The sequence below is a fragment of the Ochotona princeps genome, chromosome 27 (genome assembly GCF_030435755.1).
Source record: "Ochotona princeps isolate mOchPri1 chromosome 27, mOchPri1.hap1, whole genome shotgun sequence".
NCBI lineage: Eukaryota > Metazoa > Chordata > Mammalia > Lagomorpha > Ochotonidae > Ochotona > Ochotona princeps.
In genome coordinates, this window is record NC_080858.1 from 5575628 (window position 1) to 5589181 (window position 13554).

Consider the following 13554-nt stretch of genomic DNA (forward strand, 5'->3'; position numbering starts at 1 on the left):
TGTTAACAATAGTGTATTAGCATTGTCAGTATACCATCATGCATTTTATAAACGCTGGGACAGCTGTCAGCTGACCTGACCAGGCCACCTGAGTGTCCCTGAGCTGAGGCTCCTGCCACTCCCTAAGTGGGGATTCTCTTCCTCAAGTCTTTTGAAACTAAAAAAATGCCTTCTGTTGTGTTTCGTGCACATAGATGTTAAAGAAAGGGACAATGCCACTGCGTTCCAACAGCTTACTAACAGCTTAAAACTTGTTAATCTAGGCACGTTTTTAAAGTTCATGATAACCTGAAGAAAAAAATTGTCTTCTACGCATGTGAGAAAAGTGTTTCACGTAAATGCGAAGCCAGCAAATGAATAATTTAGAAATAATGAAACCACGTTTCTTAAAAGAATGGGGAATTCAGAAGTTAAGAAACCAAATCAAGGAGCAGGTGTTTCGGCTGGTGTCAGAGTACCTGGGTTCGGTACCTGCCTCTGGCCCCCTCTTCCAGGCTCCGGTTGGAGGCAGCTGTGATGGCCTGAGTGACCTGCAGGGAGACCTGGATTGAGCTGGCTGTGTCTGTATGTGGTTCAGTCTGTTCCTCACCATGGCAGGCGTTTCAGGAGTGAGCCAGCAGGTGGGAGTTCTGCCTCCCTTTTAAATAAAAATTTAAAAAGGAAGTAAACAGTGCTTGTGTTTTTGGCATAGTAGGGAAAGAGGTGCCCGTGATGCTGGCATCCCTTCTGGATGCTTGTTCCAGGCCTGGCCGCTCCACTGTGGATCCAGTTCCCTGCTGACGTGCCCAGGAAAGCAGCAGACGGCTCAGATGCTTGGGCTCCTGCCCCACGTGGGAGCCCAGAAGAAGCCTAGGCTGTAGTCCGACCCGACTCTGGGTGATGGGGTCAGATGGGGGAGTGAGCCAGTGGATGGAAGATCTTGGTGTCTCCTTTTTTTTTTTTGTATCTGTACCTTTCAATACATAAAAATAAATCTTTTTTTCTTTTTTAAAAGATTTTTTATTATTATTGGAAAGCCGGATATACAGAGAGGAGGAGAGACAGAGAGGAAGATCTTCCATCCGATGTTTCACTCCCCAAGTGAGCCGCAACGGGCCGATGCGCGCCAATCCGATGCCGGGAACCAGGAACCTCTTCCGGGTCTCCCACGTGGGTGCAGGGTCCCAATGCATTGGGCCGTCCTTGACTGCTTTCCCAGGCCACAAGCATGGAGCTGGATGGGAAGTGGAGCTTCCGGGATTAGAACCGGTGCCCATATGGGATCCCGGGGCTTTCAAGGCGAGGACTTTAGCCGCTAGGCCACTGCGCCTGGCCATAAAAATAAATCTTAAAGAAAAAAGGAAATTAAAGCAATTGTTGGTAAACCTGGTGGTATTTTTATTAAGAAGTTTTATTTATTTATTTGTCAAGATTTCTGTATTTTTACTGGAAAAAACAAGAGAGGCGCGCGCACACACACACACACACACACACACACACACAATCTTCTGTCCACTAGTTCACTTTCCAAATGACTGCAACAGCCAGAGCTGATATGATGGAAGCCCGGTGCTCCTTCCGCGTCTCACACATGGGTGCAGGATCCCAAGGTTTTTGGGCCATCTTTGACTGCTTTCCCAAGCCACAAGCAAGGAGTTAAATGAGAAGTGGAGTAGCCGGGGCACGAACTGGTGCCCACTTGGGGTCCTGGGACATGCAAGGTGAGGACTTCAGTCACTAGGCTACTGTGCCAGGCCCAAGCCAGGAGTTTCTTATGGGTCTCCCATGTGAGTGCTGGAGCCCAAGGCCTTGGGCCATCCTCTGCTGCTTGCCCAGGCCATAAACAGAGAGCTGGATTTGAAGTTCAGTAGACTGCACACAAACTGGTCCCCATAGGGACGGTCAGTGCCCAGGCGGAGGCTCAGCCTGCTTTGTCACTGGACACGTTGCAAGCAGTCCTGTGTATGTGAGGTCAGTGCAGATTGCCGTAATCTCAGTTGCTTTCTGTGTTCTTCTCATGATGCAGTCGTGCTGGGTACTCAATGCATTTAGTTCTTTGAAGTTTCACAATGAGCTCAACCTAAGAAATGCTGTTGAATTAGCCAAGAAGAGCCTGATTGAAGATAAGGAGATGCCAGTGAAGGTGGAAGCCGCGCTTGCCCTGCAGTCCTTAATTTCTAATCAGATACAAGGTAAAAGCAACATCCCTTTCTCAAGTGTGTGTGTGTTGAAGTCTGAGGGTTCAGGGTTTGGATTTCGCTTCCTTTGCCCCCTCAGAATTTTGTTAGGGCTCATCCTTGCTTAATTCAGAAATTCCTGTAATTGTACTTTCCAGAAGTTTTTTTTTTTTTTTTTTTTTTTTAAAGATTTATTTTATTTTTATTACAAAGTCAGATATACTGAGAGGAGGAGAGATAGAGAGGAAGTGGAGCTGCCGGGATTAGAACCAGCAGCCATATGGGATCAAGGCGAGGACCTTAGCCACTAGGCCACACTGCCGAGCCCACTTTCCAGAAGTTTTTAAACCAGGACCCAAGTTAGTAATTGCTGGACTTCAGAGTAGAATGGGAATCGGGAAGCTAAGTCCACTGCTGATTCTGCTAAAATTAATTTTCCATATATTCCGTGAGGCACGTGATTCTGCAAGGCTCAAGTTTATACACACTTTTAAAGTTAGGGACCAGATGACTTCATGATCCTGTCAGTGCCAGGAGTGCAGGATTCGAGCAGTGCTGAAAATCAACAAGTAGCGTTTGTTATGAAAGATGGTACAGGTGCTGGTTAGAAGAATGTTGTGCTCAAAGTTCAAATAAACTTTGAAAGTAAACTTGGTTGCTGGGCCTGCTTCACCCTGGTACTCCTCTGGAGGATGGATGGTGGCGTGAGGAAGGGAGCCTGGGTGCCGAGTGGCTGAGTCCCATCCCTGTGGGTGTAGGTCGCGTTTGTGAGTTTACCTTCTCAGACTTGTCATCACAACTGATGTAGTGTGGTCTCCACGTCATGCTGGTGACAGCATCAGCTACTCCAATAATGCGAATTTTTCAGTGGCAGTTGTTAGCCTTTTGGACAGGGCAATTATTTCCTGTGCAGAACGACTTACCTTTGTTACTCATGGTGAAATTGACTTCATGGAGGTTGTTATTTGGCACAGCTTTCTAACTTGTTCACTGTATAGCAAGTGCCTATATAGCCTCTTATCTAGGTGTTGCACTGTGTCCCTTCAGCTGTGATCACGGTAGTTGTTTTGACCATCTACGGACGGATAATTTTTCTCCGTGTCTCTTGCTGCGTTAGCTAAGGAGTACATGAAGCCACAGGTGCGGCCCATTATGCAGGAGCTGCTGCACATTGTCCGGGAGACGGAAAATGATGACGTCACGAACGTGATCCAGAAGATGATCTGTGAATACACCCAGGAGGTGGCCTCCATCGCCGTCGAGATGACCCAGCACTTGGTAAGCCTGAACACACCTGCTGGGTTTCGTATAGAAGCTTGGAGTAAGTGACATTAAACTCCGGAGTGTGGAGTGCAGCGCTATAATGAACTTACTCCTATAAAAACGTTTCTGAAGTTCATTAGGCTTGGTAACCTTTAGGAGAACCATGTTTCATGTTCTGGTGGTGATGTGCCTCGACGTGAGCATTCCGGGTCTTTGCTGTGTGGGCTTTGGATCAGGAGGTCTGGTTGGCTTCTCTGATATGTTTCTTTCCTCGCGTGGAGTGCCGGACGTGGACTGAGCCGGACCTCTGCTTCGCCTTGGCACTGCTGGTTTTCCAGGTCTGCCCCGTATGTGTTAGTTCCTAGGTGATTCTTTGAGTCTGTCATCTAAGCCTTGTATCACATGATTCTCTTAGTTCTTGATAAATTAGGAAATGTTAGATATCCGACTCGAACAGCTGATGTATATTTTGCTCTGTTGAATAGAGGAGGAAAATAGACTACTTAAAACATGTATCATTAAAGTTGATTCAGTCATCAAAATGTGGAACTTAACTGAAATGTTTCCTTTTTGATAACTTTTATAATGGGGTATGAGTGCTAATTGTTAATATTTTTATTTTGCTTTCGCAGGCTGAGATATTTAACAAGGTTCTTCAGAGTGATGAATATGAAGAAGTAGAAGACAAAACAGTAATGGCAATGGGGATTTTACACACCATTGATACTATCCTGACGGTGATGGAATATCATAAGGAGGTGAGCTTTGAGTCTAGTCACAGTGCCAACCTTGCAGTCCTTTTTTCTTTGCTGGCAACTCAGATATACAAAGAGGAAGAACGACAGAGAGGAAGATCTTCTGTCTGATGATTCACTCCCCAAGTGACCGCAAAAGCTTGAGCTGAGCTGATCTGAAGCCAGGAGCCAGGAGTTTCATCTGGATCTCCCACATCGTGCAGGGTCTCTAGGCTTTGGGCCGTCCTGGACTGCTTTCCCAGGCCATAGGCAGGGAGCTGGATGGGAAGTGGAGCTGCCGGGATTAGAACCGGCACCCTTATGGGATCCCGGGGCGTTCAAGGCGAGGACTTTAGCCGCTAGGCCACTGCGCTGGGCTCTGCAGTTCCTTTTTTGTGTGATGAAGGTTTAGGAAACAGGTGCCAGTTACGTAGGTAGCAATTGATCTGTTTGGCCAATTCTGTGTTCATTGCATACTATTAGAAGACTACTAGGGTCTTAAAACTGGGTTCAGTTCTTTTTTATTATGTTTTTAAATGTATTTGAAAGATTGACACAGCAGGAAAGCAGAATTCTTTATCGTGTGTGCTGGTTCCCTGTCCAAATGCCTGCCAGGATTGGGCCTGACAGAAGCCAGGAGCTGAGAATTCACTCCTCTCTCTCTGGAGTGAGGTATGAATCCAGTTACTTGGGCCATTACTACTGCCCACCAGTGTGCACTGACACACAGGTAGAATTGGGAGCCTAGTGCGCTGGCTTGGTGCCTAAGCCCTCGCCTTGCACATGCTGGAGCCTATGTGGGTGCCACTTTGTGTCCCAGCTGCTCCACTTCCCATCCAGCTCCCTGCTTGTGGCCTGGGAAAGCAGTTGAGGACGGCCCAAAGCTTTGGGACCCTGCACCCGCGTGGGAGACCCAGAAGAGGTTCCTGGTTCCCGGCATCGGATTGGCGCACCGGCCCGTTGCGGCTCACTTGGGGAGTGAAACATCAGATGGAAGATCTTCCTCTCTGTCTCTCCTCCTCTCTGTATATCCGGCTTTCCAATAATAATGAAATCTTAAAAAAAAAAAATATTAAAAACAGAAAAAAAAGGTGGAATTGGGAGTTGGAGCAAGGAATCAAACTTGGGTATTCTAGTGTTGGCTGTGGACATTTTTATTGATGTATTTTTAAAGATTTACTTATTTGAAAGTCAAGAGTTAAAGAGGGAGGGATAGAGAGCTCTTTCATCTGCTGGTTCACTGTCCAGATAGCCACAGTGGCCAGAGCTAGGCCAGTCTGATGGTAGGAGCCTGGAGCTTCTTCGAGGTCTCCTATGTGGGTGCAGAGACCCAAGGTCTTGAGCTGCTTTCGCCTGCCACAAGCAGGGGTCTGGATCGGAAGTAGAGAAACCGGAATGTAACCACTGCCCACAAAGGGTGCTGGCCCTGCAGGCAGAGGATCAGCTTGCCACGTTGTAACACCCCTGGATGTGGTACCTGCTGTACTTGCCCCCAAATGGTTCAGTATTCTCTCCTGAACAGGTTTTTCTTCCCTGAAAGGATTTAATGTGAGTTTTGTTTCCGTAGTTACTATTTTATTTTTCTGTCCTACATTGAAATCCTACGATCCTTGTGGTTAACAGTGAGATATTCCAGCTTAAATGGCAAGTACCTTTAAGGATAGTTCTCTCATTTCCTGCTTACAACCTGTATTTGGAGATATAGAAATCACAGTTAGACTTTTCCAGCTGTTTTTACAAGGTTATGAAAATACGATGAGCTGCATGATTGATTTGAAAATAGTGCTTTCTTTTTGTGTTAATTTTTTTTTTATCAGTGTTCACTAATGTTAAAGAAGGTGGTGACTGTTGTGGTTTTTAGGAGAGGAGTGACTTAACATTGAGAAATGTCGGTCACATCCGGCTTCCTTAACTGATGAACAATGCGAAGGATTTGCCAAAAAGGCTTTACCAAGGTCAAGAATAATTAGGGACAATTACACATGGCATTGGACCATGTATTCTTTTATTTTGAACTTTGACTTATTGAAAGTAGATTTTGAAGGTAGGATTTCCCTAAAAGGAAAAAAAACCGGGGGCCAGTGTATTGGCATAGCTGGGTAAGCCACTTGTAGCAACACTGGCATTCCATATGGGTACCAGTTCAAGAACCAACTGCTACCCTTCTGAGGCAGCTCCCTGCTAGTGCTCCTGGGAAGGCACTGGAACATGACCCAAGTACTTGGGTGCCTCACCCATGTGGGAGACCCAGAAGAAGCTCTGGGCTCCCCGCTTCAGCATGGCACAGTGCTGGTGGCTGTTGCTGCCAACTGGGGAGTGCACTAGTTGATGGAAGATCTCTCACTCTCAGTAGCTCTGCCTTTCAAATAATACCACAAGGATGTGAATACATACTCAAATACTTGATGTATGAAACGCAATATTAAAAATCTGAAATAGGTATTTAAGCATACTTATCTTAATGGGTTTTAGTATGTTGATAATTTTATGTATATGTATATATTTGAAAGGCAGAGCAGTGGCTGGGGGAGAAGAATCTTGGATTCACTGATTCACTTCCCAAATAGGCACAATGTCTGGGGCTGGGTGATGCTGAAGCCAGGAGCCAGGAACTCCATCCTGATCTCCCACATGGGTGGTGGGGCCCAAGTACTTGGACCATCTACTGCCTTCCCAGGTGCATTAACTGGAAGCTGCATTGAAGCAGAACAATGGGACTCGGTGTGGCCCTCTGACAGGAAGTGCTGGTGTCAGAGCAGTGACCTGCGGTGCCATGAAGTGGGTCCTGGTAGTCATTTCTTAAACTGGGAAGCTTGGGAACATTAAAACAGTAGTTTAAATTGAGAATTAGAGTATGTTCTTAGGTGAAAATAAGATACCTGCATGAAGGATGTAATCAGGGTAGGTTTTGATTTTGATTTATTTAGAAAACGTTTAATGAAAATATGGTTGAAAATGTGAAGGAGTATGATGTCAATGACATGTCACTTCTTACTTAGCTCTGACGTCATCAGATTCCTCGCCCGGGAGGCAGCTGTTCTTACCTGCTGATGTTTGTGTCTGTCCAGAGATTTTTCCATTAACCTACAAGGAAAGAAGTGTATTTTTCTCCTAGGAAAACAACAGCACATCATATACAGTTGTCTCTGCCATTTTTTTTTGCTTAATATAGTTTGGTTCTCCTGCCTTCCCCAGTGAACTTAACTATTCTTTGTGGTTGCATAATATTTTCTTATATTGCAACAATGAATGGGACTTGCTTGTCACATTGTGTGTGTAGTCAGTTGCTTGGTTGGTGAATTGCTTGTGGTGGAGTTGCTGGCCTGGGTGTGTTAGTCACTGGTCCTTCGTGATGTACTGTGAGGCTTTGTACTTGCATAAATCGATCAGCAACATGGCACGCTGCCCCTCGCTGCCCCTCACTGCCCCTCGCTGCTTGGCCATGCCCAGCCAGGAAGGTCACAGGTGTTGGTGTTGTGTTTTGGATCTGGGCTGTTTCCAGATTGGAGTGAGTTGGTAAACTAAGGTCTGTTGGTATTTGTTTTTTATAACCTTTGTCAATTTTCCTATGTTGATCTCATGGCAGGGAAGTTTGAGAAGATTTAATTATTCATCTTTGGCTTTACATTGTTCCATATACAGGTTTTTAATTTTTAACAGTTAAAGCTAAAATCTCCTGTTAAATGTTTCCAGATTTTGTCTGTGGGCTTCAAGTCTCTTTCCTTTTTCAGGATTATAAACAAGTTAAAAAGTCTTTTTTTCTAGTATTTTTATTGTTTATTTCTTCCCCTTGAAATAGTCTGTTCTTTTAGAAATTTATTAACATGAGATAAGGAACTAGGTTCATTTGTAATTCCATTATGAGCTTATAACTTAATTTCCATCATCATTTATCTACTTTTCTAATTTCCTTGTTACCACATGTTTTGTTTTTCATGCCAGGTTTAGAATGAGCTTGTCCCGTTTCTCTTGCAGGGAAGTCGTGTGGATATGTCTAATGGCGTATCCTGAGTTGTAACCTGCAGATGTTGTGTTTGTCTTTAGATTCTGCAGCAGCTGGAGAGTATCTGCCTGCGCATCATTGATCTGGTTCTCCAGAAGCATGTGATTGGTAAGTTCAGAGCTCAAGGTTTCTGCTTCTTCTTTTAATATTTAGTGAATTCCAAAAAGTGCATTTTTAACTCTTCAAGTGGAGCAATGGAGGACAGTTTTGAGAAAGATGAGCTTGGGCTCTTTAGACGTTGGATGCATTTAACAGTGTTCAGTATCTGCAACTGAAATATCCATGTAAGAAATTTTGGCTTTAGAAATTTTAAAGACAAGAGAGCTTGAACTTTTGTATTTTGAGATTTTCTGTTTTTTAGAAGTGAAAAGCTGGTGTGAGGTTTATGTGATAGCCACTTAGTGTGGGACTCAACAAGGTACAGTGCTCCTAACAGACATGTGTCTCAGCAGAATTGTGAATTAAGTGCTGCCTGATTTCTTGGTTGTTGTGCTTGACCTCTGAGTGGAATCAGTAAGTGATATGACAGCTAGAAATTAGAAGCTCTTGGGAATTTGGTAGTGAGGGCTATTTTTTTTATAGTATCCAGGCATTGAGAAGTTTGTATCCCCACATCCTGTGGCTATGATGAGGTGCAGGTCTGAGGAAGATGCAGGGAAAGTGTGCCATTACTTGAGCTTTCACTTTTCATCCTTTAGGAGTGTGAATGATCTCTGAATAGATGACTAAAACATGGCATGGTATATACATAGTATGTATTTACGTGCATATACGCATGCTTGATGGGATACTATAGTGGAATACTGTTCAACTTTGAGAAGGAAATCCGTTACTTGTGAAAAGGTGAACCCATAGAACATTCTGCTGTGAAATATGCCAGAGACCGAAAGACAAATACTTACCTCAGTTAACATGTGCAACCTTTTTTAGTATATGTGCTGCCGAAGCGAGCACTAACATGTGCAACCCTAACAAGTTTAATTCATGGAAAGGCAAGACTAGAATAGTGGTTACCAGGGCTGGGAGGTGGTAGTGGCTTAGCATAAGGAGATGTTGCTCAAAAAGGTGGGTGTTGTTAACAGGCATTTATAATTTTCTTCAAAATAGTTGAGAAAGTAAAATTTAAGTATTCCAATCACAGAACAATATGTTAATTTGCTTTGCTTGGCTATTTCACAAATATGTAGTTTCAGTAGCACATAATCGTTTTTAGTCATCAACTAAAAAAATAACAATTTAAACACATACGCCTTTGAGTAAGACCGTTGGGTGTCAGGACTGGAACATAGAGCAATGTGAATAGGTGGAATAGGATTTTTAGAGTGGTGGAGTTTCCATGAATCAGTCACAGCGGATGTTACGTTGTCATTCGTTTGTGAAAACAGACCATGCAGTGTACTGTAGGAACTCCCCAGTGTCAACGATGGACTTAACACTGATGCAGAGTTCCTGAAAGTTCTATTCTGCTGTTCTGTACGTAACATGATACCGTTGGATGGGATTTCCTTCTTTTTAAAGGCTGGATAGTATCTGATCATACATGATGTGTGTTTGCACAGTTTCTCTACCATTTGTCAATCACTGTTTTTATGTCTTGGCTGTTGTGGCTAATGTTGCAGTTAACATGCATATGCAGTTTCCTTTACACTGGGTGTATATCCAGCAGTGAGGTTGCTGGGTCACGGGGTAGCTCTGTTTTCATCTGAGGAATTTTTATATTTCCCACAGTGGCTGCTCCCACTACCAACAACTGTAACAACTACACTTCTACCAACAGTGTTCTAGCTTTGCTCTGTCCTTCCCCTCTCCAACGTTTGTCTTTTTTTTTTTTTTGAGAATGGTCATTGTTCTGGCTACGAGCTTATGTCTCATTGTAGTTTTGTTTTCCAAGTCATTGATTCTTTAGACTTTCAGAGGACCCCAGATGGTTCTAGGTTGTCATTGGAAGCAGAGCGTAAGAAAGTAATTTTAACACACATCACCAAAGATCAAATCCTAAGTCAAGTATTTGAACAATTTCCTTATATTAAAAGGTACCTAAATACAATGTGGTTTTGAAAGGGCAGTCATGTGTAGTTTGAAGATGGACACGCTATCTCAAAAGCTGTACAACAAGGAGAAACATGTTCGGCAAATCCCAGTGCAGACATTCCTCTCACCTGGCAGGCTTCATCGAGCATCACAAACCACCCATCTTCTTGTCCTCCTGTACAGTGTTGTGTATCCACACTCTACATCCGATTGAATCCCTGGATTTTATCTCATTTTCTGTGTGACATTCTCCACGAATCTAAATCATTGGCTGCTGCGTGGGGGGATTGAACATCCTTCTGGGTGTCCGTTGGCCCTGTGTGCCAAAGAACTAACCCAGTATCTCGGTCTCGTGGTTTCAATGTGTATTTGCTTCATAAACGATGTTGAGCAGTTTTTTAATGTACCTTTTAGCCATGCCTATCTTCTTTTGAGAAATGCCTGTTCAGATCGCTTCACCCAGTGTTTTAAAATCAAGTCATGTTCTCGCTGTTGAGTTTGAGTTTCTTCTTTATTTTGAGTTGTGGTCTTGCATCAGATGAATGGTTGACAGTTTTTTTTCTTCCGTTCTGTAAGATGTCTCTGCACTCTGTAGCTTCCTTTGCTGTGCAGCGGTTTCTTAGTTTGACATCCTATTAGCCCAGTTTTGTTTTTGTGCTTTTGGGGTCATGTCTAAGAAAGTCATCCCCTAGACTAATGTCATGGAACGTGGACCTTTGTTTTCTCCTGGTAATTTCATGATTTCAGGTCTCTTCATTTGTTTTTGTATATGTTAATGATGTTTCAGTTTTTTTCTTTCCCTGTACGTGTGGATTTCTGTTTTTCCTAGTGTTATTTTAAACACTAAGATGTGTGAGAGATGTGTCATAATCTGTTCTTTCCCATATTTCTAATATAGCGTATGCATAAAAGTGTATTATAAAACAGAAAACATTACCTATGATTTTCCAGCATTAGAGGAGAGTTGAGCAGAGGGTGGTCCCATGAGAAGCAGGTGCAGAGGGCTGGGCCTGCGGATCCCCAAGAGGGGGCCTCGTGAGGGTGGCAGGCACGCAGGCACGGGGTGTGCCAGGCTCATCCTTGCCCTTCTCTTCTGCTCCTGTCTGACATTCTGACTGTTGATTTTCTCGCTTCCAGAGTTTTACGAAGAAATTCTCTCCCTGGCGTACAGTTTAACCTGCCACACCATCTCCCCTCAGATGTGGCAGCTCCTGGGAATACTGTATGAGATTTTTCATCAGAGCAGCTTTGAATATTTCACAGGTATGGCCTGAACACGGCTGTGTGTCTGTGTCTAGGTTTCTGAACAGGCAGGAAGCGTTACCGCGCTCTCCTTGGACCGAGGGTGGAGCTGCTCTCTGGTGCTTTTCAGCCGTGGGCCTCGAGGCAGAGGAGGGAGGCTGGAGGTGTTATTGTTGTCTGCAGTTCTCACCCAGAGCATGGACGTGGGTGGTAAGGCCATGAGATTCTTAGAATGCCACCGCCTGACAGTCCAGGCACTGTCCTGAGCTCAGCAGTGAGCCCTGCAGACAGTAGTGGTGGGTGAGATGCTTGGGCCACCAGGCGGGAGAGCCGATCACAAGCGAGCAGGTGAGTGCGGGTGGAGAGAGTGCTTGGCGGCGAGCTGCACTGGGCCGGTGGTTCCGCTTGCCCCACGTGGGAGGAGGGCAGCTGAATCATTTCCTTCTGGGGGATTTTATTCTTGCAAAGGACAGTCATGTGTGGGAGCTGCATAGGCTGCTTTCACAATTTCAGTGGGAGGAATTTACCCTACCCTTGTCACTGAAGTCTCACTGGGATTTCAATTTTTTTTTTCTAGACATGATGCCTCTCCTACATAATTATGTGACCATAGATACAAATACTTTCCTGGCAAATCCAAAAAATTTAGAAATCATTTTCACCATGTGTAGAAAGGTAAGCTTCGCACTGGGTCGTACACTTTGTTTCTTAGACAGCTAGTCCTCTGTTACCCAGTAGTTCCATTTTAGCTGTATATCTTCCATCATTTTGTGTGTTCACAGACTTTGAGATTGGCGTGGTTGCAATTGGGAAGTTTCATGTTGCCTTTTGGGGCCATGGGGCATGTCTGTGGTGTTGTGGGCTGTCAGAGCAGCTGGCCCTCAGGAGCAGGGATGCGGCGTTGGCATGATGTGGCGTTGGCATGCAGCCTGGGCAGGCCTCCTACAGACGGCCACTTCTCAAAGGCTTAATTAATTTGAAAGTCAGAGGGAGAGACAGGCAGGGGTTTTGCATGTATGCGTTCACTGTTTAAATGGCAGCAGACAGGGTTGGGTCAAGCCAAAGCCGGAGCCTGGAACATGTTCCTGATCTCCCATGTGCATGGCAGAAGCCCAAGTCCTTGGGTTGTCTTCAGCTGCTGTTTGTTAATCGGTGATGGGATGACAACTTTTTTTTTTTAATGATTGAATATATATGAAGTTGCCAGATATTTGAAATTTTAGGCATAAAGAATTTGAGATAAAAAATACAAAAGTGGGTCCAGCATGATAGTCTAGTGCATAAACCCTCACTTTGCGTGTGCTGGGATCCCAAATGGGCTCCAGTTCCCATCTACCTCCTTACTTTTGGCCTGGAAAAGCAGTGGAAGATGGCCCAAACCCTTGGGACCCTGCACTACATGGGAGACTCAAAAGAGGCTCCTGGCTCCTGGTTTCGGATGGCTTAGCTCCAGCCATTGTGGCCGCTTTGGGAATGAGCCAGTGGATGGAAGATCTTTTTTTTTCTGTCCTTCTCTCTGTATATATGCCTACTCAATTAAAAAAAAAATCTTAAGAAAAATTACAACAGCTGCAACAAAACACCTTTACTATTATGCATATAATGGCAGCCCTTGAATTTGTGCCCGAACATGATTGTCTGTTTCCACAGGTTACATTTAGCCCTATTTGATCATATCTTGAAATCTGTTTTTTTTAAAAATTGGTTTATCTGGAAGGCACAGAGACAGGTTTCCTATCTTTGGTTCACTGGTTCACTGCCTACAGGTTAGAAGGCTTGGGCTGGGCTAAAGCTGGCAGTTGGGCCGTCTGTTCAGGTTTCTCACTTGGGAGGCAGGAATTTGACTATTGGAGCCACCACCTTCTCCAGTAACGACTGGCATTAGTAGGCAGCTGGCATTAGGTGTCAGAGCCCGACTATCCAACTCACACAGTCTGTTACGGACGTGGGCGTCTTAGTGTCTAGGCTGCATGGCTGCCTCTCAGAGCCCTTTAAGTTACAAGATCTGCTTTCTTTGATTTCCCTGTTGGAAACTAAAAGCAAACCAAACCAGCACTAAGAAAAACACAAGTAAGTGAAATTGTATGAAAAGAGAATGAGTTTTTCCTTATTTTGGCATACAACT

General features: G+C 44.4%; 1 protein-coding gene and 1 pseudogene across 2 annotated transcripts in view; one reads left to right on the forward strand and one right to left on the reverse strand.

The window, feature by feature from the left end:
• The window catches only part of IPO8 (importin 8), a 60432-nt gene that overhangs the window by 20945 nt on the left and 25933 nt on the right, over window positions 1–13554 (forward strand). For both annotated transcript variants that reach the window (XM_058655751.1, XM_058655750.1), the window contains exons 14-19: window positions 2006–2171; window positions 3274–3434; window positions 4052–4177; window positions 8198–8264; window positions 11325–11450; window positions 12007–12104. In XM_058655751.1, coding sequence (XP_058511734.1) covers window positions 2006–2171; window positions 3274–3434; window positions 4052–4177; window positions 8198–8264; window positions 11325–11450; window positions 12007–12104 — 744 coding nt within the window. The remainder of the gene's footprint in view (window positions 1–2005; window positions 2172–3273; window positions 3435–4051; window positions 4178–8197; window positions 8265–11324; window positions 11451–12006; window positions 12105–13554) is intronic.
• LOC118760276 (DNA-directed RNA polymerases I, II, and III subunit RPABC4-like) lies at window positions 10326–10926 on the reverse strand (annotated as a pseudogene).